Source organism: Aotus nancymaae, unplaced genomic scaffold (genome assembly GCF_030222135.1).
Source record: "Aotus nancymaae isolate 86718 unplaced genomic scaffold, 86718_ANA_hifiasm-v0.15.2.pri h1tg000030l, whole genome shotgun sequence".
NCBI lineage: Eukaryota > Metazoa > Chordata > Mammalia > Primates > Aotidae > Aotus > Aotus nancymaae.
In genome coordinates, this window is record NW_026988443.1 from 3,325,734 (window position 1) to 3,352,444 (window position 26,711).

General features: G+C 40.8%; 1 protein-coding gene across 1 annotated transcript in view; it reads left to right on the top strand.

The window, feature by feature from the left end:
- The window catches only part of LOC135277191 (uncharacterized), a gene marked incomplete at its 3' end in the record, with an annotated part of 232,910 nt that overhangs the window by 167,444 nt on the left and 38,755 nt on the right, over positions 1 to 26,711 (top strand). Inside the window, exons 17-18 of the mRNA XM_064382928.1 lie at positions 3,307 to 3,440; positions 22,674 to 22,717. Coding sequence (XP_064238998.1) covers positions 3,307 to 3,440; positions 22,674 to 22,717 — 178 coding nt within the window. The remainder of the gene's footprint in view (positions 1 to 3,306; positions 3,441 to 22,673; positions 22,718 to 26,711) is intronic.

Genomic DNA, 26,711 nt, shown 5'->3' on the forward strand with positions numbered 1-26,711 from the left:
TTGTTACAAAGATATTCTTTTTTTTTTTTTTTTTTTTTTTTTAAGACAGGTTTTCACACTGTTGCTCAGGCTGGAGTGCAGTGGCATGATCTTGGCTTACTGAAACCTCCGCCTCCCAGGCTCAAGCAGTCTTCCCACCTCAGCCCCTAAGTAGCTGGGACCACAGGCACGAGCTGGGCGTGGTGGCGTGCGCCTGTAATCCCAGCTACTCAGGAGGCTGAGGCACGAGAATCGCTTGAACCAGGGAGGTGGAATTTGCAGTGAGCCAAGATCTTGTCACTGCACTCCAACCTGCTCTGTCTCCGATGGTGACAGAGCAAGACTCCATCTCAAAAAAAAAAGTTTAATTTTTTTAGTAGAGATGGGGGTCTCACCATTTGGCCAGGCTGGTCTGGAACTCCTGAGCTCAAGTGATAATTGTTACAAAGCTATCTTTCTGTTCACTTTCTATAATTTTCTTCTTTCCTGCCTTTATAGGAACACCTGGAATCTAAGTGTAATTCCTTCTTGTACAGCCCTTCTGACATTAAAATAAAATACTATCAGTTCTTCACGCTAAATGTTGTCTTCTTCAAGCTAACCATTCCTATCCTCTGTACCATTCCTGTTGATGTAGTTTCAAGAATTCTTACCTTCCTGATTAGTCTTCTTCTGAAAGAATCCTGTATGTCTCAGTAGGAATGGTATCAGTTCCTCTTTGTATGTCTGGTAGAATTCTGCTGTGAACCCATCTGGACCTGGGCTTTTTTTGGGTGGTAGGCTCTTAATTGCTGCCTCGACTTCAGACCTTGTTATTGGTCTATTCAGGGTTTCGACTTCTTCCTGGTTTAGGCATGGGAGGAGGCTACTGTCCAGGAATCTATCCATTTCCTCCAGGTTTTCTAATTTATGTGCATAGAGTTGTTTGTAATAATCTCTGATGATGGTTTGAATTTCTGTGGAATCTGTGGTGATATCCCCTTTGTCATTTTTTATTGCATCTATTTGATTATTCTCTCTTTTCTTTTTTATTAGTCTGGCTAGTGGTCTGTCTATTTTGTTGATCTTTTCAAAAAACCAGCTCCTGGATTTATTGATTTTTTGTAGGGTTTTTCGTGTCTCTATCTCCTTCAATTCTGCTTTGATCTTAGTTATTTCTTGTCTTCTGCTAGGTTTTGAGTTTTTTTGATCTTGCTCCTCTAGCTCTTTCAATTTTGATGATAGGGTGTCAATTTTAGTTCTCTCCTTTCTTCTCATGTGGGCACTTATTGCTATATATTTTCCTCTGGAGACTGCTTTAAATGTGTCCCAGAGATTCTGGTATGTGGTGTCTTCATTCTCGTTGGTTTCGAAGAACGTCTTTATTTCTGCCTTCATTTCATTGTTTATCCAGTCAACATTCAGGAGAAAGTTGTTCATTTTCCATGAGGCTGTGCGGTTCTGGGTTGGTTTCTGAATTCTGAGTTCTAACTTGATTGCACTGTGGTCTGAGAGACTGTTTGTTATGGTTTCCGTTCTTTTGCATTTGCTGAGGAGTGATTTACTTCCAATTATGTGGTCAATTTTAGAGTAGGTGTGATGTGGTGCTGAGAAGAATGTATATTCTGTGGATTTGGGGTGGAGAGTTCTGTAAATGTCTATTAGGTTTGCTTGTTCCAGGTCTGAGTTCAAGTCCTGGATATTCTTATTAATTTTCTGTCTCGTTGATCTGTCTAATATTGACAATGGTGTGTTGAAGTCTCCCACTATTATTGTGTGGGAGTCTAACCTGGAAACCATCATTCTCAGCAAACTGACACAAGAACACAAAATCAAACACCACATGTTCTCACTCATAGGCGGGTGTTGAACAAGGAGAGCACATGGACACAGGGAGGGGAGCACTATACATGGGGGTCTGTTGTGGGGGAGTGGGGGGGACAGCGGGGGGGTGGGGAATTGGGGAGGGATAGCACGGGGAGAAATGCCAGATATGGGTGAAGGGGAGGAAGGCAGCAAATCACACTGCCACGTATGCACCTATGCAACAACCTTGCATGTTTTTCACATGTACCCCAAAACCTAAAATGCAATAAAAAAAAAAAAAGAAAAAAAAAAAAAAAAAAAAGAATCCTGTATGTCAATGTGCCTTTTAAAGTTAAACACTCAGAATTGAACACAGTGTTTCAGATAGAGTCTAAACAGTTCCTGGTATAGGAAGACCATGCTTTTCTTATTCTGACTATGTTGTTTTATGATTCTATCTCTAGATTCTTAGCTTTTTGAAGATGATTCTCTTCCCTTTTTCATTGAATTTCACTAAGCTTGGCACATCCCATTTTGTATTTATACAGTTGAATTTTTTAAAGCTGAAATGTAGAAGTTTTTGAGATGCCTCCCTGTTTTCTTCCTATTGAAATTATATGTAGTTGCATAATATAAACTTTATATCTTTCTATACCTTTGACTGAAATGAGTTTTAGAGTGTTTAGCTTAGAGTTTTTTATCTGTCTTTTTCTCAGAACTTTTAAAATCTGCTTTCCTAAAGTCTACGGTGTATGTCTGACTTAATCAAATGTATGGCTCAGTCAGATCCAATTCTTCAGATGAAACTGCATTCTCCACCTGATCCTGTCTGTCCAGATCCATTCAAAGCTGAGTGGCCAAAAATGGTTATACTATATGATGGCCTGTGGAATGACTTAATGGAGTTTGATTCTAATGTGCATGTTTTTAAAGCATCTCTGCTTAACCACACGTAGAGTCTTTTTCACAGAGTCACAGTGCTTTCATCAGTTAGCCACCTTCTTCCTTCAGAAATCTTCACAGTGAAAATACACTGAAGAAAGGTGATTAGCAAAGTGCCTAGTGAAAACCAGATTTCTGTCTTAGAGTTGTTTTTGTTTTAGTTCCACAAAGAGCACAATTTCTCTGATTCTTTCAGCAATATTTCAAGTACCATAAATTGATCTAGAATTTTCCTAAATTGACAAATTTTGTTTAAGAAGACTCTTCAACAAATTACCAAGGAGTAAATGGTTGTTTATATGCTGCCAAATTTACTTTGGTAATGTAAATTGAACTTAGAACTAGGGTTCATTTTTAAGCATAGGGTTATAATTCAAGATAATCTGTATAAAGGAAATAGTAGTAGCTGAAAATCCATCTAAGTGTTGAAGAAAGAACAATAATGAGGAGTTTTAACTGTGGAGAAGTTAGTACTCAAGAAAGGGTAATGAACATTTAAATATATGCTGTTTCTTTAGCAAAAATGTTAATAACATTACTTCTGTCTATTTTTTTTAGGTGGTGTATGGCCAAAAATAAAATATATTTCTTTGATGACAGGTATACCAGAGAGGCAGGGGTTCGTTCTCTGGACAGAAAACTTGGGGCCATTTGCCGAGCTGTGGCCGTGAAGGTGGCAGAAGGACAGCCTAAGGAGGCCAAGTTGGAACGTTCTGATGTGGCTGAGAGAGAAGGTTGGTGACCTTGTTCTGGCGTTCTCAAGCTTAGTGGCTAGGAGTGAGTGACAGAAGAAGGTTGGATATGGAGGGGAAGGCATTGGGTAGTCCTTGGAGCAGTGGCACACATTATTCCACTGTTAAATGCGTCCAGTAAGTAATACTTAATATTTCAATATATTTCATCAAGAGGATTGTCTTTTACAATTAGCACATGGTTTTAACTGGAAGAATAATAAGAATGCTTTGAGGATACAGTAGGTATATTAGGTTTCTCTAGAGGGACAAGACTCACAGGATAGATGTGTATATGAAGAGGAGTTTAAGAAGTATTGACTCACACGATCTTATGGTCAAGTCCCACAATAGGCCACCTGCGGGCTGAGGAGCAAGGAAGCCAGTCCGAGTCCCAAAACCTCAAAAATAGGGAAGCCGACAGTGTAACCTTCAGTCTGTGGCTAAAGCCCCAAGAGCCCCTGGAAAACCACTGGTGTATGTTCAAGAGTCCAAAAGTTGAAGAACTTGGAGTGTAATATTCGAGGGCAAAAAGCATCCAGCACGGGAGAAAGCTGAAGGCCAGAAGACTCAAGTCTCATCCTTCCACCTTCTTTAGTCTGTTTTTCCCAGTCATGCTGGAAGCTGAGTAGATGGTACCCACCCATATTGAGGGTAGGTCTTCCTCTCCCAGTCCACTGACTCAATTGTTAAACTCCTTTGACAGTATCCTCACAGTCACACACCAGAACAATACTTTGCATCCTTCAATCCAATCAGGTTGACACTCAATATTCACCATCACAGTAACTTTCTCTAGATGTATAATGATGGTGTACATTATGTATGGGTTCTGGTGTTATCTTATTTCTTTCTGACCCAGACAGTTTTTTAGTAGAGACAGGGTTTCGCCTTGTTGACCTCAGGTGAGCCACTCTCCTCAGCCTCCCAGAGTGCTGGGATTACAGGCGTAAGCCAATGCACCTGGCTTTATTTTTATTTTTATTTTTATTTTTACTCTGCCTTAGGAGAATCCGGAAAACTTTTGCCCTTTGTCCCACTCTTCACCCGTGCTTTCGGGGCTACCTTGAATTCCTTAGCTTTTGTAGACTTTTATGGCTTAACATCAACTGATTGTTCTCTACCTCTAGCCCCACAGACGTTGAGGTTTCTGCTTTCTCTGGCCTGTTAAGTGTTTGTTACTTTTTGTCCATATACTTTTTGTTTTCCAAAATTTTGTCAGCATCTCTTATCAGCTGTTGTCTTCTTTCTCATTGTTTTTGTTCTTGTGGGTTTATATATATTTTACTTCTTGTCATTTTAATACAATTTGTCATTTAATACAGGAATTATAGAGATAAACATATGTTCAGACTACCATTTATAGAAATTTGAATTTTAAAAAAATGTTCTAGGTGAGGGAGTACCTATCAAGGGTGGAAATCACTGGTGTAGATGACAATGACAGTCAAGAACTGAGGTCTATAAAAGTTAAGACCTAGATCTAGATGCTCCTGAATTTCCCTTTTATTCTTACACTTCCTTTGTGCTGTGGTCTCAAGCAACTGAGCCTATATGTTTTTGTTCTTGTCTGTGATATAACAGAAGGTAGAGGATGAAGTGAGTTTATTAGATAAAACATTTTGAAAATTGCCTTTAAGATTTAGACGATGTATTTTAGAACTTATAATAATACACTCAGAGGAATTCAGTGTCAAGCGAAACTTTTGCATAATTATACATTGCTTAATGTTTATACATATATCCATTAGAATATTTCTAACAATATCTTTGATTATACTAGCTATTTTTAAATAACCCACAAATACTCAAGGAATTGTTCAGTTGGTGAACTGTGTGAGAACTACGGTTTTTCATGGAATATTTATTTGTGTGGTTTTTTAAATATGTAATCACAGAACATCTTCTAAATGATAATATAATTAAGCAGATTTGCTTAGTTAAGATATTAGCAAGAGCATTCCAGATGAATAATTAGAATAAATGCTTGTCTCTTGGAGATGACTCTGGGTGTAGTCTTTACTAGAGGCACAGGTATGGACTCTAGTTGGCTCTTACCTCACGAGATACCCTTAAGTAAGCAACAACCATTCTCTAGCCCTTAGTAGAATAATTATTAGGTGTCCTGAATTGGTGTTTATGACCTCAACCAAACCAAAAAATAATTTCTACAAAAGAGTCTGTGTTAAGTTTTCATAGCGCAAAGTTCAAATGGAGCTTAGTAATGAAAAGTTTCTCATTAAGAAATAAATTTAAAATTAGAGTATAAAACAAAACAGTTGTTTTAGAAACTTCAAGTAATACAGTGTGGGAGTTATTTTTAATGTTAAAAATAAAGCTTTCCTAATTCAAGCACGAGAGACAGAATAATAATAATAATAATAATAAGGCGGAACTTGGAGTTACTGCCAAGAAGAAAAGTAAGTTTGGGCCACCAGCTTCGAAACAGGCAGAAACCTCCAGTGTATCGAGCTTTCTGGAATAGGCCCAGAAGCACTGGTCTGTGAACAGTTGTCTTTGTATTTGTGGAGTCTTAACTGGCAGTTAAAGAGACTAAATAATAGCCGGGAGTTGAAAAAGCAGGTGAGATTTAGAGTTGATCAATCTGTGTTAGATGAGGAACATTTATGGTTTCAGTCACTTACCTATAAAGTATGAGAATTGTTTCCTTAAAAGAATGCTCCCTCTGTTTTTCTGCATGTTATTAGTATTTTCTGAATTGCCCTTTTCCTTTCTAGGGTATTTGTTAGGTTGAGGAATTAGTTTTATTCTGCTTTTTGCCTACCTTTTGCCAAGAAAGACACAAATGTTCCATGTATTTAATTTTTCATACTTGGGTGTTTCTAAACAGGCTAAATGTTCATGTGTTTAAGTAGCCATGTATCATATATGTTCAATTTATATCTAGCAAGATTTTTTCTTGAAAATTATCTTAAGCAAAGAAGGATTCATATTATAATCAGTCCTTATAAAGTTTCTCATAATACATAGCATTCTCAATTACTTTATTCTTAAAGAAGATAGTATTTATTAGAGGAAGTTACATCAAACAGAAATAACCTTGGTACATAGTAGTTTCTGATTATTCTCATAGAAGTCACCTGAAAAATTGGTTTAAAAGAAGAGAAAATTAATACAGATTTAACAGTTATTCATGAAACATGTAGATGTTGTTATTTCATTTTGTTGTGCTGTAAAGGAGTACTTGAGGCTGGGTAATTTATAAAGAAAAGAGGTTTTTGGCTCAGAGTTCTGCAGGCTGTATGAGAGGCACAGTGCCAGCATCTGCTTCTGGTGAGGCCTTAAGAAGTTTACAATCATGATGGAAGACAAAGGGGAGAGCAGGCATGTCACATGGCGAGAGAGGGATCAAGAGAGAAAGGAAGAAGAGCCAGGCACCTTTTAACAACCAGCTGTCACATGAACTCATTACCTTGGGGAAGGCACCAAACCATTTATCAGGGATCTGCCCCTGTGACCCAAACACTTCCCTCTAACATTGGGATACAAAGCTATATTAATCAAAAAAGCACGGTACTGGTATAAAAATAGACACATAGATGAATAGGACAGAATGCAGAAACTGGAAATAAAAATCTACAGCCAACCGATCTTTGACAAAGTAGACCAAAATGTACACTGGGAAAGGAAAACCGATTCAATAAATAGTGCTGAGAAAATTGAATAGCCATATGCAGAACGAATGAAACTGAACCACTCTCTCTTATTTTATAAAAACCAACTCAAGAGACCAGGTGGGGTGGCTCACACGTGTAATCCCAGCACTTTGGGAGGCCGAGGTGGGCAGATCACTTGAGGTCAGGAGTTTGAGACCAGCCTGGCCAATATGGTGAAACCCCTTCTCTACTAAAAATATGGAAATTATCTGGACGTGGTGGCGCATGCCTGTAATAGGAAAATCACTTGAACCCAGGAGGTGGAAGTTGCAGTGAGCCGCGATCACCCTATGGCACTCCAGCCTGGGCATTGCACTGAGACTCTGTCTCAAAAAAAAAAAAAAAAAAAAAAAAAAAATCAACTCAAGAGAGATCGAAGATTTAAATGTAAAATCTAAAACTAAAACACACTGGAAGAAAATCTAGAAAAATATTCTTCTGAACATTGCCCTAGACAAAGAATTCGTGACGAAGACCTCAAAAACAAATGCAAGAAAACCAAAAGTAGACAAATAAGACTTGAATAAACTAAAAAACTTTTGAACAGCAAAAGAAATAATCAACAGAGTAAACAGACAACTTGCAGAATGAGCAAAAATGTTTGCAGATTACATATCCAGGAGACCAGTATCCAGAATCTACAAGGAACTGAAACAACTCAACAACAACAGCAAAATACAAAAAGTAACCCCATTAAAAAGTAGACAAAGTACGTGAAAGACATTTTTCAAACGAAGACATACAAATGGTCAGGAAGCATATGAGAAAAATGCTCAACATCACTAATCATCAGAGAAATGAAAAATCCACAACGAGATATCATATTACACCAGTCAAAAGGGCTATTTTTAGAAAGTCAGAAAAATAACAGATGTTGGTGAGGATTTGGAGAAAAGAGGGTGCTTATATAGTTTTGGGAGAAGTGTAAAGTAGTACTACCTCTATAGAAAACAGTATGGAGTGTGTGCCTGTAAACATAGAGTGTGGAATAGTTAATAGACGTAAGCATGAGCTACCATGCCCAGCCTCAAAAAATTTAATTTCCCTCTTCTTTGTTTTGCCCCCTGAGATGGAGCCTTGCTTGGTCACTTGGGCTGGGATGCAGTGGCATGATCTTGGTCCACTGCAACCTCTGCCTCCCGGGTTTAAGCGATTCTCCTGCCTCAGCCTCCGAGTAACTGGGATTACAGTCCACCACTGCACCTGGCTAAATTTTGTATTTTTAGTAGAGATGGGGTTTTACCATGTTGGCCAGGCTGGTATCACACTCCTGACCTCAGGTGATCCGTTCACCTTGGCCTCGCAAAGTGCTGGGATTACAGGAGTGAGCTACTGCGCCTGGCCTAATTTCCCTCTCAATTTTGTCATTGACCCAAAAGTTGTCCAGGAGCGTGTTTAATTTACATGTATTTGTATATTTTTGAGAGTTCCTCTTCAAATTGATTTTTAGTTTTATTCTGTTGTGTGAAGATACTTGATATGATTTTGATATATTTTTTAATTTGTTGAGACTTGTTTTATGGCCTAATGTTTGGTCTGTCTTGGAGAATGTCCCATGTGCTAATGAGAAGAATGTATCTTTTGTGGTTGTTGGGTAGAATGTTCTGTAAATGTCTGTTAGGTCCATTTTGTTTTAGGTTCGGTGTTTCATTGTTGACTTTCTGTCTGTCTCCGTGATCTATTAGTGCTCTCAGTGGGGTGTTGAAGTCCCACGTTATTATTGTATTGCTATCTGTCTCTTTTCTTAGGTCTAATAGTGTTTGTTTTATTAATCCAGTGCTCCAGTTTTGGGTGCCTGTATATTATATACCTAGGATTATTATATCTTCTTGTTCAGTTGATAGCTGTGTCATTATATACTGACCTTTTTTAAAAAAAACTATTGTTGATTTAAAGTCTGTTTTATCTAATATAAGTATAGCTACTCCTGCTTGCTTTTGGTTTACTTTTACATGGAAAATTCCACCCCTCACCACTTTACCTTCAGTCTATGTGTCTTTAACAGTAAGGCAGATTTCTTGTAAGCGGCATATCATTGTTGTTGTTGTTTGGTCCGTTGCACCAATTTATATCTTTGAAGTGATGCATTCAAGCTTCATACTGATGCCTGAGGTTTGTTCCAGTCATAATGTTAATTGCTATCTAATTGCTTTGTAGATTCTTTATTTATTGAGCAAGAGTCTTGCTCTGACACCCAGGCTGGAGTGCAGCAGCACAATCTGGGCTCACTTCAACCTCCACCTCTCAAGTTCCAGCGATTCCCATGCCTCAGGCTCCCGAGTAGCTGAGATTACAGGTGCATGCCACCACACCTAGCTAATTTTTGTATATGTAGTAGAGACAGGATTTTGCCATGTTGGCCAGGCTGGTCTCGAACTCCTGACCTCAGGTGATCTGCCTGCCTCGGCCTTCCAAAGTGCCGGCATTACAAGTATGAGCTACAACTGGCCAGCTTTGTAGATTCTTTGTTTTTTGTTCCCACTTTGTGATTTTCTGGAGTTCTGTCATGTTGCACTTTGATTAATTTCTTTTCCTTTTTTGTATAATTGTTTTATAAAACTTGTGAGTTTCATGTGTTTTTAATGAAAGAATACCAACCTTTTGTTCCCATGTTTAGAACTTCCTTAAGCATTTCTCATAGGACCACTCCAGTGGTGATGAATTCCCTCATTTGCTTGTCTGGGAAACACTATTTTTCCTTCATTTGTGAAGCTTACACTAGCAGGATACAAAATTAGAGTTTGACCATTTTCTTTAAGCACTTTGAAGATAGAATCCCAGTCTCTTCTGGCTTCTAAAGTTTCTGCTGAGAATTCCACTGTTAGTTTGATGTCGTTTCTTGCCTGTGTAAGTGACTAGACACTTTTATTGTATTTAGGGATTTTTCCTTCACATTGACCTCAGACAGCCTGATGACTAGATGCTATGGTGAGATTCTTCTTGCAATGAATTTGGCTGGAGTTTGTTGAGCCTTTTGTGTCTGGATGTCTAGATCACTTGCTAGACTAGGGAAGGCGTCCTGAATTATTTTCTCAAATAGGTTTTCTGAATTTTTTGCTTTTTTTCTCCCCTGGGAATAACTATGATTTCGTAGTTTCCGAGGTCTTATGTAATGTCTTTCTTCTCAAAAGCTCTTCTCATTTTTTAAAATTCTTTTTACTTTTTTTCTGACTGGATTAATTCAAAAGACCTAACTTAAAATTCTGAGGTACTTTCTTCTGCCTGGTCTAGTCTGTTGTTGAAGTTTTCAAATGAATTTTATAATTCCTTCAATGAACTTTTTATTTATAGAAATTCTGTTTGGTTTTCTTTTTAAAATGTCTATCTCTTTGGTAAATATCTCATTTATATCCTGAATTGACTTTCTGACTTATTTGTACTAGTGTTCAGATTTTTCTTGTATCTGGTTGAACTTCTTTTCTTTTCTTTTCTTTTTTTTTGAGACAGAGTTTCGCTCTCATTACCCAGGCTAGAATGCAGTGGCGCGATCTCGGCTCACTGCAACCTCCGCCTCCTGGGTTCAGGCTATTCTCCTGCCTCAGCCTCCTGAGTAGCTGGGATTACAGGCACGCGCCACCATGCCCAGCTCATTTTTTTTTTGTATTTTTAGTAGAGATGGGGTTTCACCATGTTGACCAGAATGGTCTCGATCTCTTGAGCTTAAGTGGTTCGCCCGCCTTAGCCTCCAAGACGGCTGGATTACAGATCACTCCTTGCTGAATAGTATGATTTTGAACAGTGAATTTTTTGTTATGTAAATTATATATGAGAAACTAATTTTTAAGAAGTAAATCACTGATTTCCTCATGGAGACCATCCACTGCCCTCATCTTCCCTTCCCCCACCGTTCCTATCCCGCCCTCCCCCTACCTCCCTGAACCCTTTCTGCCTATCGCTGTGCCTTCAGGCGGGGTCCCCTCCCACTAAGCAGCGTCTCCACACAGTTGGGCGACTGCGTCTTGCGGCTTTTGGAGGGCGACTCAGGGCACAGGCGCGCCCACCACTCATCCTGTGAAAATGGACGCTCCAAGCCGTTTTTTCTCTGGTACTTCAGTTAATGGTGATGGCCGAGAAGGTTGCACGTGCTGGAACGGATGGAGGAGGACCTGGCGGGCCTCTTAATATTTAAATCCCTCCTGAAGCTTGAGTTCGTCTGCCTCTAACCTCCGGATGCTGTGGTCTCAAACCCAGGTTGACTGTCTACAGGCGCTCGTAAACGCTGAGGACTTCTGAGACCCACAGGCCTTACCCCTTTGCATGCAGTGTGACCCAAGCCCATTGCTGAACCTCACTAGGAAGGTGGCACAGTGTTACTGGTCTTGTGTGTTGTTGTGAAGGTGAACTGAAGTAGTACATCTCACTGACCTGTGCATGGGTATTGAGTCAATGGTGATCTGTACTCCAGGGTCTTTTCTGGGTCAGCTTCAAGCTGCTGCCGTTTGCTTGTCTGGGCCCCAGGTTATCAGCTACACCTAGAACTGTGAGCCCTTGCCGTTCCCCTGGTGGTAGATTCCCCTGTTTTGCACTGACGTTTCCCACCTGTGGTCATGTATGTATAAGGTAACCCAAACCTGTTGGAGATGAGACCTGAATCTTCTTTTCTCAAACACCTATCTGATAGGCCATGAGACATAAGGCCATCATCCATGGGAGATTTTGTACATTTCTTTTGGTCCACCCAGCCTTATCTTCTGCCATCTTCAACTTCTATCCCAATTTTATTCTTTTAGTCCTAACCTCAGATTCTGCATCTTTCTTCTGCAATTTCCCCCATTTCTGATTGTTTGTATAAGCCCATGAAATCTCTCCCCTTTTGACCTTCTTAGTCTAGGACCATGTTCCTTCCTCTTTCCTCAATTCTGCTGATATTCTCCCATTCAAATTTTAGTTCCTCCATTTTCTTTTCTTTTTTTTTCAGCTGGAGTTTTGCTGCATTGTTCAGGCTGGAGGACAGTGGTGGGATCTCAGCTTACTGCACCTCCACCTCCCGGGTTGAAGCAATTCTCTGGCCTCAGCCTCCTGAGAAGCTAGGGTTACAGGAACCCACCACCACACGCAGCTACTTTTAGTAGAGATGGCTTTCACCATGTCGGCCAGGCCGGTCTCGAACTCCTGACCTCAGATGACCCACCCACCTTGGCGTCTCAAAGTGCTGGGATTACAGGCATGAGCCACCTTGCCCAGCCATAATTCCTTCTAAGGCAGCCTTTGATCCCTACCCCACCAAAGAAAACCCACAGTCAACAGCATCTCAAAACTTGCGAGCCTCTTTATTACTTATCTGTTAATCCTAATGGATTTGTTTATTCAGTTTGAAAAGTATGTTATCGGAATAAATAAATTGTTATGTATCTATGTATTTGGAAAAGCAGCTGGTATCCAGAGTCAAGCCAACAGTCTCAGCACCTCTTAGATTCTGTAGCCATAGTATTGAGAAATTTACATATCTTTTTCCCTTTAGATGAAGAACCGCGGTTTTCCCAAAGAGGTGTATTTGGCAGCATTCTCACGCTCTTGCTGAGCTTCCTCTTCATGGCCTTACGCTCTGGCCTCTGCTCTTTTGTGATGGGCGTTGACACTGCTGGCCCAGAGATGTCGGGTGTACTCCGTGGCCTGGGTTGTAAATTGAAGTCTTGGATTAGAAATTGATTTTGAGGCTTGGCCAGTGACTGGAGATTGGTCACAGCAGTGGAAACAGGCTCCCGCTGGAAAGAAGAGCAACATGGTATTTTGTAGGATGCTGGCCTAGAAGCAGCAGACTGAGAGGCAGTAGGAGGCTGGTTAGGATTGGCTGAACCGCGTTGGGTTCCATTGGTCGAAATTGGCTGAGCTGGTCTGGCAGGACGTGTCAGAGATGTGTTGGTAGGAGCCGGTTGGGACAGACTGACTGCAGTCGACTGAGCTGACTTAGTAGAACCAGGTGGAGCAGGGCAAGCCACAGCAGGCCTACGTGAGGCCGGAGGGTGTGGCCGCCGAGAAACACGTCGAACTTGAGGTTTGTCCAGGGTCAGAAAGGGCAACGGTATCAACTTGACCTTCCCAGGTGGTGGCAACTCATACTGGGATGGAGATGGACACTCTTTTTCAGCACTATCATCCAGTTTCTGGGCCTTGACTTGAGTTTTCTCCGGGCCTTTCCCCTCACGTTGGGTATCCAGCCATGGTTTGAGAGCTGAGAATGGCCGAGGGTTCTGGGTGTTGCTTGAGCTTCCCAGAGTCCGGGAGGAAGAGAATCCAGTTTTCTTGTCGGTCTTTTTCCCCAGTGCATGGAAAACTTGCATGGACTCTACCACGTGCACGTCCAGGGAGCTTCGTGGCTTTTTGAAGGTGTCTCGGCTAAGCTCAGGTTGATCTTTCTTGCGCTTCATATTGGGAATGGCTTGCTTCTCTTCTACCTTGACTTTGGTCCCTGACTCCTCACTGTGTTCAGATCTTTTGGAGCTGTTCTCTCTGCTCCTTTTGGTCTTCTCCTGCCCGTGCCTCTTAGTTGTGCTGCTCCTGCTGGATGCGTGAGGTTTGTTGTGAGGTCTGTGACGTTTGTTGCTAGAATGCTTGCTCTTGTTCACAGAAGCGCCGTCACTGGCGGTAGCACCGCGAACAGTCACTTCTCCCTGTAATAGGCTCTCTGTGTCCTTTGGCTGGATTTTGGCCTTGGGAGCACCCTGGATAGGCTCGGCAGCTTTATGCTCGTTCTTCCTGACTTGATGAGAGTGACCCTTTCTGACGCTTGACTTTTCCTGCACCTGATTTACCTCGATGGCACTGGGATCTTTGGCTTTCTTTGCAGAGGGTTGGTCAAGCTCTTGTAAGGAACTGAAGCTGGAGGGGAGGGGAGTATCCTCCACCAATGTAGTGATGTCTGCAGGATCACTGCTAGACTCCATCCCATTTTCAAGTATCCCTTGGCCCTCAAGACTCAGGCTGTTCTTTCTCAGATTGGTGTTTTCGGAACCAGGCTGCTCCTCTTGGCCAAGGGGATCAATGCAGGACAGAAGCTGGTGGCTATCAGGGATTTCTAAAGGAAGCAGTGGAGGCTCTTGATTTTCTCTTGGGAACTGGTAGGCATCTAGAGGCTTTGAAAGCTTGGTTTTAATCTCATCCAAATTCTTATTCTCGGTTTTGTCCTGGCTTGGAGCCGGAGACAGTGTCAAGAGATTAGTTGGACTCTGGACTGGAGCTGTCGTTGAAATGTCGCCAAGGTCAGGTGTTGCATTACTCTCAAGTATCTGGGTATTTCTGCTACCGCAGGACTTGGAGAATTCTGAAGTTCGTGCCAGACAAAATGTCTGGCTTGGAGATTGCAATCCCAGGGAAGTATCCATCCCCAGGGAAGTTTTCATCACTACAAAGGAATCAAGGAAGAAGTCAGTCCCTGGTAAGTGAGATGCTCCCCCTACACACCGATGCAGCAATTGGATAGCTTTGTAACGTGGGCAAGGCATTTCTACTAGCTCTTCTTCATGACCATGGACAAGACCCTGCATTAGGGGATAGGCAGTGACTGTTCTCTTACTGGTTATCATTTGATGTGATTGTTTCTTGGCTTTCTTTGGATTTCATAGGGTTGTTGTAAGCCAAATAAAAAGCGAAAGTGATTTTTAAATAGGAGATGTTTTATAAAGCCTCATATTCTCATACGGGGTCCTTTCCATTCTCTCCACTCTCCTGAGGGAAAAAGAACACCCTTTACACCATATACTAGGGGAGAGAGTGGAGCCCTTCCTCGTGAAATACATAAGCAAGCCCAGATTCTGAGCCTGTTTGTTTTGGAGAGGATCTGTAAGCACAAGGTCTTAAATCCTATTGTAAGTTAAGGAAAATCAAAATGTCCCTGCGAAAATAAGAGTTCTGAAGTGCCTTCCAGAGACGCTAAAGTAATAGATTAGGGAAGGAAGTTACAGAGTGCTGGTGCAGGGGAACTGATCAGCCAGGCCACTAAAAAGTGTGGCATCTCTTGGGACTCTCTTCTGTGTGGCATAGATGGCCATTGTAGTGTTCAACTTTCCCACTGAAAAGGTGTTCTTAGATAGACTCTGAAAATGGAGAGCAATGCCCAAGAATAGTGGTTGAAGTCTCAGGACTTAAATTCTGCCTATCCATGGACTTACCACTCAGCTATCGATTTGACCCTCCCTTTCAATACTGTGTTTAATCCTCTCCTTTCTTGCTGTTTGTACTCACCTTGATTGTAGGGATTATAGGCAGACACCACTGCACCTGGCTAGCTTTCTGTATTTTTAATAGAGACCGGGTTTCGCCGTGTTTGCCAGGCTTGTCTCTAACTCTTGACGTCAAGTGTTCTGCCCGCCTCGGCCTCCCACAATACTAGGATTGCCACATGAGCCACTGTGCTCGGCCTGGAAGCATCATTCCTAAAACACATTTCTAAAATATTGATATTAAAGGCTGCCAAGTGTCATCTCTGTTCAAAAACGCAAAAGAAATAAAACAACTGAATGTGACTTCTGATAAGCTGCTTTTTCCAGGGATACTTTATTCTAGCCTGTTTCCTTCCTAGTTTCTTGATCTAAGCATTTGCTAAAACCAACTTCATTTTGCCCTATTCAGAGTAGATTTTGCTCTGTTGTCTTTCTGCTTTTCTTCTAAAATTTAAAGTGTAGTTTTTGCTCTTTAAATCATTGTGTCATTCTCCAGGGCATATCCCAAGGGTAAGTGTAGGGGACCCGGTCTTTCTTCTTTCATTTAAAATGCCAAATTCCTTACCCTAGGATATCTTGCCTCCTTATAACCCAGTAGTCTTCATTTTCTCTTTCCATCTAGTTCAGATAGGAATCTCCAAAACGTGAATATTACTTTTGTTTGTTTGTTACCCAGGCTGAAGTCCAGTGGTGCGAACATGGCTCACTGCAGCCTCAACCTCCTGGGCTTAAACAGTCCACTGATCCTCCCACCTCAGCCTCCTGAGTAGCTGGCATGCCCGCACACCTGGCTGATTTTTAAAAAAGTTTGTAGAAATGAGGTCTTGTCATGTCGCCCAGACTGGTCTGGAACTCCTAGGCTCAAGTGTTTCTCCCATCTCGGCCTCCCAAAGCACTGAGATTGCAGGCGGGAGCAACCGTGCCCAGCTGAATATTAAAAACATCACTACACATCACTAAATATCAAAGAGTGAAGTTGAAATATTAGTTAGGGAGATGTCCTCCCAAAGGGCTGAGATTACAGGTGTGAGCCACCGTGACTGGCTGAGTATTTAAAACATCACTGAATTTAAAATAGTGAAGTTGAAATATTAGTGGAGGGAGACTATTACACATGAAACACCTCAGAATATGTTGCTAGTTTTCTACGCCACTTAGGTTTTCCCTCTGTTTCTGTTGAAAGAGACACACTCAAAAAGCGTCTGCTTTCATTTTCTCTACGTGTGCCCTTTAAGACTCAGCATTAGAAAAGAAAGGGGCCAGAAGGAATAACCAATCTATTATCCTAATGTAACAGATGAGGGAACAGATTTTGTGAGAGAAGAAAAGAGTCCTCTAAAGTCACACAGCTAGTAAATGTCAAAGGCAAAAGTGAAATGAGGTCTCTAGATTTCTAGTGCAGGGAAGGAATGAGTGAGGGAAGGAATAACCATTTCTAGTGAGGGAAGGAATAACCTTCCCTGTTATTCCAAGCTGTTTGGGACTATACGGGTAAAGAAATCTGAAGTTAGGGGGAAAGAAGTCAAAGGAAAACCGTCAAGAAAGTTTCTCTCTTTACCTGACATGGTCAGAGAAGAAGAAACATCAACTGTAGATACAAGGGATGAAGAGACGATCCTAGTGGATGTCTGCGTGACTGAAGCCAAGGAGTGCGTGTGTTCAGTATAAAGGCTACTGGTCACACTGCTCACTGGCCACTTGTGATGATGCAAATCTACCCCAAGATTCTACCAGGTGGCAGTAGGCTTGGTGAGAGAATGATGTCATAAAGCAGGCAGTAGGGAGGCCAGGTTCCCAAGAAGATGGAGTTGGCTGGCAGAGGTGATAGGAAAGCTGAAACAGTAGTAAGGGGCTGAGTTCCAGGGAGGTGAAATCCTGCAAGATCATCTCAGTGTTTCTTACACATGTTCACTAATATCATTGACTAATATTTATATTTTATATGTTATATTTCACATTATGTAATAGTCCTATACATTTATAGTTGTATAGTACATACACCATATCCTTGTACAGAAAGGAAAGGGACATCTGAGCAATTTCAGTTGTTCTAAAAGCATTTCAGTGAATCTGATTAATGAATTTCCTGCTGCTTTTAAGAGCCAAAGGAAGAGATTAAAGGGCCCTCTTTTGTACCTTGGCTGAAGAACAAAGTTCACTGACTGCCCCTTGTAGGAAATGATGTGGTCCAAAGCTCCTCTCTTTTAATTTCTTCTCCTCGAATCCTACCTTCCTTCAAATTACTGTATTTCTCAACTCCAAAATTTCTATTTTTAAATTTTTATTATTTATCTTTGTTTGTATTCTCTATTGGTCAAGACATCATTCTCATACTTTGTTGTAATTCTTTAGACCTAATTTCTTTTAGTTTTTTTAATTTTAGTAAAATACATATAACAGAAAAAGTGCCATTTTTTACCCCTTTTATGCGTACAGTTCAGTAATGTTAAGCACATTCACATTGTTGTACAGGCAATCTGCAGAACTTTTTCATCTTGTTAAAGTGAAGCCGTATACTTATTACACAGCAGTTCCTCATTTCTTTCTCCCTTCCTCAGTCCCTGGCAGTTACCATTCTCTTTTCTGTTTCTATGAGTGACTACTCTATGTGCCTCATCTATGTGGATCATACAGTATTTATTTTTTTATAATGGACTGACTTCACATAGTGTTCTCAAAGTTAATCCATGCTGTGGCATTACACGGATTATAAATATTTGAAAGCATATTTATAGTAGCCAATTTGATATTAATAATATTCATATTTGTAATATAAATATAAAAATTTATATTATGAATATTTTAAAAGCATATTTCTAATAGCCGATTTGAAATCTCTGTCTAATAAATCCAACATGTCTTCCTTAGGGATGGTTTCCATTGACTTCTCTTTTTCTTTTTTGACACAGCATCTTGCTCTGTTACCCAGGCTGGAGTGCAGTGGCACACTCATGGCTCATGACAGCCTCGACCTTACCCAGGGTCAAGTGATCCACCCGCTTCAGCCTCCCGAGTAGCTGGGGCTACAGGCACATACCACCCAGGCTGGCTAATTTGTTTGCAGAGACAGGGTTTTGCCACATTGCCCAGGCTGGACTCAAGACTCCTGAGCTCAAGCAATTTGCTCGCCTTGGCCTCCCTGAGTGCTGGGCTTACAGGCATGAGCCATTGAACCCAGCTGACATCTCTTTCTTTTACTGTGTTTACACCATACTTTTTTATGTCTCCTATTTTTTTTTTGTTGAAACTGAATATTTAGAATATTATATTTATATTAAATATAATCTGATATATAATTGAATAATATACCCTTAAGGGGTTTTTGTTTGTGCTGTTGTTGTTGCTATTTGTTTAGTGACTTTCTGGTTTCATCCCGTAAAGTCTGTGTTATTTGTTAAGATGTGACCTCTGAAGTTGCTCAGTTTGTTTAGCGGTCAGCTAGTGACGAGAGATTTCCTTAAGTACTTGGACAGTAGCTCTCCCACTCTTTGCCCAAGGGGTTCTTATGTAAGTATTGAAGTGGGCCTTTCACACTTGGGCGGATGGTTTGCAGTTGTACCTTAGCCTTCACTTCCTGCTATTGCAGAGCCTGTGTCTGCCAAAGATGAGCTTCTGGGCCTTCTTGGGTCTGTCCTGGACATACTTAGAACCTGCACGTTCACATGAAATTTTGGATTCCCAGGTGTATGTGAAGGCTTTTCAAAGCCCCTGTGAATATCTCATTTCCCAGTTTTTCCATTTAAGTTTTTGGTCAGCCTCTCGTTAGTCCCAACTAGTATCATTGCCTAGGCAGCTGCAGTGCTAAACAATTGCCACTGGTTGTTTCTGGCAAGTGTCCTAAGGATAAAACTGTTCTCACAGAGTGTTCTCTGAGTTAAGTTAATTAAGGATATGGAGCTCTTCCAAGGAACTGCCAGACAGGGACAGTTCTCTGGGGATGGGGCTTTTGAAGGATAGTAATCCTTTTCTACCCGCTACAAGGTTGCTAGGCTACCGGTTTTCACAGCTACTGGCTTATGAGGCTGTTGGTTTTCAAGCTACCATGAACTTGAGAGAAAGGGATGAGTGTAAAGCAAGTTAAAATATCACAAAGCTTGTTCCGTTTACTGTGATTCAGCTGTTTTTCTCGAATAAGCACTCCTCAAATTGTTAGAAGTTAATATGTAGCATTCTGAAAAAGTTGATTTTGACAATTTTTGCTAGTGCTCTCATTGCTTTTCTGGAGGAGCAGGTTTTCAGTTTCTTACTTTATCATTCTGTAATAGAAGTGCTTCCTCCCATATTTAGTTTTGATTCTGTGACTGAATGATTTCACTGCATGCTTCTGATCCTTGTATTTTGGTTTATCACTTGTTCAGTTGGAATATATCTTCAGGTTACTTGAGTTGAAGATTTGTGTATGAGTTGTATTTTGAATTCCTTTTATATTTGAGAAGGCTTCTTAGTTGTCTGCGCCAGTAGCCTCAATATGTTTGGTTCATATGTGTCATCAGTAAAAAATTTTGAAAATATATTCCCATATATATTTAAATATAACATGTAGTAATACACACGTAAATAAAATTAGAATGTATTAGGCTCCTAATACATTCCTAACAAAGTATCACAGACTGGGTAGCTTTAAAGACAAAACAGAAATTTATTTTCTCATGGTTTTGGAGGCTAGAAGTCCAAGATCAAGGTGTCTATAGATCTGGCTTCTCCTAAGGCCTTTCTCCTTGGCTTACAGACAACGGACTTGTGGCTGTGTCCTCGGGAGATGATCTGTGTGCATGCATTCCTGTGGGGGGGGAATCTCTTTCTTCCTCTTGTAAGGGTACTAGTTGTATTAGATTAGGGGCCCACTCTTACCTTCATTTAACCTTAATTACCTTATTAAACACCCTGTCTCCAAATGCAGTCTTCACCCTGACTGCATTTGAGACAGAGTTGGGGAGTTAGGGCTTCTGTCAATTTTGAGGGGGCACAATTTAGTCCATAACAAAGGTATATACAATAGAGACATAATATATATGTACCAGTGTGCTAATATCATGTACTTTATGTAAAACACAATCGATTTTAAAAGATAATTATATTTTCGGTGAAAGCACTGTGTTCTAATTAGATAATTGTTTTTAACTTCATAATATGTCAATCGCAGCTTATTATAGAAACAAAAGTGTCAACTTCGTTATTTTCGTGTGGTTCATACCTTTGCCTATACCCTTTTCAATGATATTTTGCAGGAATCTTTTTAAGCCACTCCTCCCATTTGTCATGTTAGGCACTGTGAGCCCAGAAAATTGGAGACAGTTAATTTAAAAAGTTTATTTTGCCAGGGTTGAGGGTGCGCACCAATGACACAGCCTCAGGAGGTCCTGATTACATGTGCCCAAGGTGGTCAGAGCACAGTTTGATTTTATATATTTTAGGGAAACCTGAGACATCCATCACCATATGTAAGGCGAACATTGGTTTGGTTTGGAAAGGTGGGACAACTGGCTGGAGAGGGCTTCCAGGTCACAGGTAGATAAGAGACAAAGGGTTGCATTCCTTTGAGTTTCTGATTAGCCTCTCCAAAGGAGGCAATCAGATAATGCATTTACCACAGTGAGCAAAGGGGTGACTTTGAATAGAATGGGAGACAGGTTTGCCCTAAGTAGTTCCCAGCTTGACTTTTTCCTTTAGCCTAGTGATTTTGGGGACCCAAGATGTTTTCCTTTGGCAGCACACATGGACTGCAATGTGCTGTAATTACAGTTAAGGCAGATAAGTGAGGGCACCACAGGCGGCCTTTGACATTATGGAACTTGTACTCTTCTCTCAGAATATCTCACATAAATGATATGCATACCAAGTGAAGACATCAATTCCATTTTACATATTAAATATTTACAAGCTAATTTTTTCTGGTATTTGTAAATCAAAAAGATAAATACAAATACTAATATTTTCTACTTCCACTTTGGTGGGGTCATTTTCCACTTTTATAACCATTGGTCTAAATAGATAAACAAATGTCTTCACAAATGGGGTAGTAGGTTCACAACTGTTCATTTTGTTGTTATGCATCATATCTTATATATGTTACATATATTAGATGTATTCAAGATTGTAAAATATTTTAAACTAGTGATAATTTTGCTTGAAAATTCTATAGGTGTTATTCTAACGACATCGTCATTTCTGTTGCACAGGAGGAGGAATCTAAAGCTTTTCAATCCATAGTGTCAGGGCCTTCTAGAATATTTTTATTCCTTTAATTATTCCCTATTGTAATTTACTGTGACCTCTTCTTTGGTTATATCAACTAGCTATGAATTGCATCTCTTAATTTCTCCCGTATTTATCCCCTACATGGCTCTAAAGCCCTTTTTCTTTTGTGTCCCGAACACTTTTCTCAAGTTTGTCTTTATCACTGGTTTAATTTCTGTAGTTGAGGATATAGAGGAAAAGCAAACTCAGTTTCTTCTGCTGCACTCTTATAACACAGAACACTTCTGACCAAATGCGTGGGGTTTTTCTCCACACGCCAAGCAAACAGTTCTTCAGTAGCAGACAACAGCTGGGTGTCCTCTAATTCAATTCTGACACTGTCTACATGGAGGCAGCGTCAGATCCTACAGGTTGAGCACTCAGTCCCACAAGACTGCCTCCCACTTCAGATGCCAGTCGTGAGTTGGCTTCCAGAACGTGTGACCAACCAGTTATAAATTGCAGTTCCCACAAGCCCCTTCTCAGGTTTGCTTATTGCGAGAGCAGCTCTCAGAGCTCAGGGAAACAGTATTTTAAAGAATACAAACAAACAGCACAGGAGCTTCCATCCCAGTGGAGTTGGGGTCCACCAGCCTCCTTGCACCTGGATGTGCTCATATTCACCTTCCTGGAAGCCTCCTGACCTTAGTCCTTTCAGGTTTTTAATGGAGGCCTCATCACATAGGCATGATTGATTAAATCACTGGCCATTGATGATCAACTCAACTCTTAGCCCCTCTGCCCTCCCCAGGGGTTGGGGTGAGGGACTGACAAGTCCTCAGTCCTCTAATAATGCCTTGGTCTTTCCTGTGACCAGCCCCCATCCTGAAACTACAGAGGGACTGCCGGCCACCAGACAGTCACTAGCGTATAAAATGATACTTAACCACTTTGTTGATTCCAAGGATTTTAGGAGTTGCCTGCTAGGAAATAAACAGATGAAAGTTAAATGTATATTTCACAGTATCATAATAGTATTAATTGTGTGTGGCTTTCAGAGCTGATTTTAGTTATGTTATTTTATCTTTGTTTTCTGGTGTGGAAAATTTCAACCACAGCAAAAGCAGAGAAGATAGTATAGTGAAGTATAATGAATCCTATGGAGTCATCACCCAGCTTTAATGTCTTCTTTCATCTATTTCTTCCCATTCTCCCACACCCAGCCTCTGATTATTTTGAAGCAGATTCCAGACATCACCATCTTTTCGTAAGTATTTCAGTGTCTGTCTACAAAAAATAGACACTTTTTAAAAAGCATAATCATACTATATCATACCTAAAGAGGACAGTTACCTAGTCATGTGTAGTGAACTCTGTTGTAGTCTATTCCTGGCTTGCCTCCAGACATCTGTAGTTCTTCTCTTCAGAAATTATTTATTTATTTTTGAGACAGAGTCTTGCTCTGTCACCCAGGCTGGAGTGCAGTGGCCCAGTCTTGGCTCACTGCAACCTCTGCCTCCCGGGTTCAAGTGATTTTCCTGCCTGAGCCTCCCGAGTAGCTGGGACTACAGGTGCACGCCACTACGCCTGACTAATTTTTGTATTTTTGATAGAGATGGGGTTTCACCATATTGGCCAGGCTGGTATCAAACTTCTGACCTTGTGATTCACCCACCTTGGCCTCCCAAAGTGCTGGGATTACAGGTGTGACAGAAATTATTATTGAAGAACGATTCTCAGTGTACATTCCTCCCACGGTTCATCCCACCGTGACTTCACATTCCTAGGAATGTGTCGTATCACAGCTATTTCCATTTCCAGTCATACCTCATAGGTAGGAATTTATAGCCCTAGGATTGATATAGAAAATCTTTTAGTTGGGGAGAGTAAAGGAGAAACAGCCTGAATTATTTTTGAAAGCAGCTCTGGATGTGGGCAGTAGAATCCCTGCTCTGAAGGTAGGGTAAGAAGCAGAGGTTTGATAGCTACAAAGCTCTTAATTGTAATTTTCGTCCTTCCATGGACTCAGCAGTTTGCCTTGGAGCTTCATCTGAGTAGTGATTAGCAGAAATTATTTTCTGCCAGAATACTGATGAGTATTTCTGATGCTGTTTAAATTCTGAATGTCTTTTTATGCTTTGGTAAACCAGAAAGTATCTGAGACAGGTCTCAATCAATTTAGAAGTTTAGTTTGCCAGGGTTCTCCACAGATGATTTTGAGGGCTTCAGTATTTCAAGGGGAATGGGCAGATATTGGGGAAAGAGGTAGAAATTTTAAACGGTCTGGGTAGATAAAAGACAAAAGGTATGGGTAAATAAGAAACGGTTGCGTTCTTTTGAGTCTTTGATCAGCCATTCACATGTGAGAGGGGGGCAGAGGAATAGTCACGGATTCATCTAGCTTAGTGAATCTGTATTTCTGTGTAAGATAAAATAAACATAGTGCACAGGAAGCCATCAGGTATGCATTTGTCTCAGGTGAGCAGAGGGATGAGTTTGAGTCCTGTACATGTAAAGATAAAGCTATTAATTTACATTGCTGGGGTAAAATTCAACAGAACTGTTACAGGGTAAAGATCTTGGGGCCCACAAGGAATTTCTAAGTGGGGGTATTGTGAGGGAGGTATGTAGCTTTTTTTGTCTTTGTAGCTATCTTATTTGGGAACAAAATGGGAGGCAGGTTTCCGAGACACAGTTCCCAGCTTGTCTTTTCCCTTTGGCTTAGTGAGTTGGGGGCCCTGAGATTTACTTTCATTTCACATTTTACTAAGGAAAAGAGAAAGGCAGGCAAATTGGGCACAAATTTAGCCTAAATCTGCCTCCTTACATAATAATATCTTACGTTTGGCCTAAAGGTTTCCTCTTACAAAGTAAACTGCCGCCTAACTAGATGTGTAAATAGAGTATTCTTACACTAGTCACAGATTTTCATCAAGTCACAGGAAGTCAGCTGTTCAAACTGTGTTTAAATAAAGCAAACACCAAGCTGTAACCAGTCCCACTGTTTCTGTACATCACTCTCTGTTTTCTGTATGTCACTTTCCTTTTTCTGTCCCTAAATATTACCAGACCATATGCCAGGGTATCTCTGAACCTGTTCTGGTTCTGGGAGCTGCCCAATTTGAGACTCGTTCTTTGCTCAATTAAACTGTTAAATTTAATTTATCTAGAGTTTTTATTTTAATAGGCATCACTGATTTTCTCTCCTTATACTCTAGGTATTTTGTAATACAGGTTTTAAAACCTCCTTTGTAATTCAGAAATGTTTCTTTATTAATTTTCCTACTTTTTAAAAGCTCCAGTGTCTTAAAATTTTAAGAAAAAAAATTACTTGTTCAGCTCTGACAGCCATTTCTAAAACACATCCAACATATATGAACTACCTTTGATTAGACCCATTTAGGATAGACTTTTTTCCTTAGCTAGTGTTAAAAAATTATTCATGACGCTTGTTAAAGGTAGCAAGGATTACTTTATTGGGAGACTAGGTATAAGAAACACTGCAATGGGCTTTTGCAGTGGTAGGGAGAATGAGTGGGGAGTCAGTAGAGGGAAAGTTTTTAAGAGGAAACATTGGTGTTATGAGGGACTCTCACTAGAAGGACACAACAAAACTCTTGCTGAAGAGAGGCCGGGGTGAAAAGACACTGGGTTGGGAGTGAGAACAGATTGAAAGGGTGTGGGACATTTTCACTAACCTGACTAAGCAGGATTCGTGCTCAAATTGGGTTCTACAAAGACAGAGGAAAGGCTCACGGCCTAGTTGAGCAGAAGACTCGAAAGAGCCTGACTCAAGTTTGGGTCAAAAGGGGAGCGTCTTTGTCATTAGATAATAGTTTTAACTAAGATTACCACATTTTCCATGTATAGAGAGTTTGTTTGTTTGAGATGGTATTTTGCTCTGTCACGCAAGCTGGAGTGCGGTGGCGTGATCTCAGCTCACTGCAACCTCCACCTCCAAGATTCAGGCAATTCTCATGCCCCAGCCTCCCGAGTAGCTGGAACTACAGGTGCGTGCCACCACACCTGGCTAATTTTTATTTATTTTTTGGTAGAGATGAAGTTTCACCATGTTGGCTAGGCTAGTCTCAAATGCCTGACCTCAACTGATCTGCCCACCTCAGCCTCCCAAAATGGTGAGATTACAGGCGTGAGCCACCACATCTGGCCTGTAAACAGTTTTCAGATAATTTGTAGACAATAAGACCACTGTTAACCAATTTGATACTGAACATAATTAGTTTTCTTTAATTACTTGAAAGTACTTGTTTTTTAGTGACATTAAACATTGTTAAGTCTGGTGAAAATGTGAAATTAGAGCTTTCTGGGAATTGTATTCTGGGAGTTTCCAGTAACAATTAATGTTTAACAAAATTCAAAATTTTGTATGAGGCCTAGAATTAAGACTAACTTGGGGTTGGGTATGGTAATCTGAGCACTTTCAGAGGCCAAGGTGGGTGGTTTGCTTGAGGTGAGGAGTTTGAGACCAGCCTGACCAACATGGTGAAACCCCATCTCTACTAAAAATACAAAAATTAGCCAGGCGTGGTGGTGCGCACCTGTAATCCCAGCTACTCAGGAGGCAAAGATTGCAGTGAGCTGAGATCATGCCACTTGCACTCCAACTTGTGTGACAAAATGATGCTTTCTCAAAAAAACAAAACTAGGGGTAGTTTTGAAAATAAATAAAACTTCAGAAAGAATCAGAAGGTAGGAAAAACTGCTTATGTAGTTAAATTGTGGCTGGTGAGTACATTAGTCATTTTATTGCCTTTTTGAATATGTATGGCAACCCTGTTTATATTAATTGGGCCTAAGTGAAAGTGTTAATATGTTTAAGGTTTGGAACATGTAGAAGCTATTGGTGCCTTACTAAAGTCCTACACAGGCCCCTTAGCAATAAGTGCCTGTGACTCGAAGCTCTTTAACGTATGGTTGCACATTTTAAGACTCCAAGTTGACTGGTAAATTATCTGATGTATCTAATTCAAATATTTCTAAGAGCTGTTGTTGGGTGCAGTGGCTCATGCTTGTAATCCCAGCACTTTGGGAGGCCAAGGCAGGTGGATCGCTTGAGGCCAGGAGTTCAAGACCACCCTTGCCAGCATGATGAAACCCCATCTCTACTAAAAATACAAAAGTGAGCCGGGCATGGTGGTGCACACCTGTAGTCCCAGCTACTCGAGGCTGAGGCAGGAGAATCACTGGAACCCAGGAGGCAGAGGCTGCAGTGACGGCACTCTAGTGAGACTCTGTTCTTT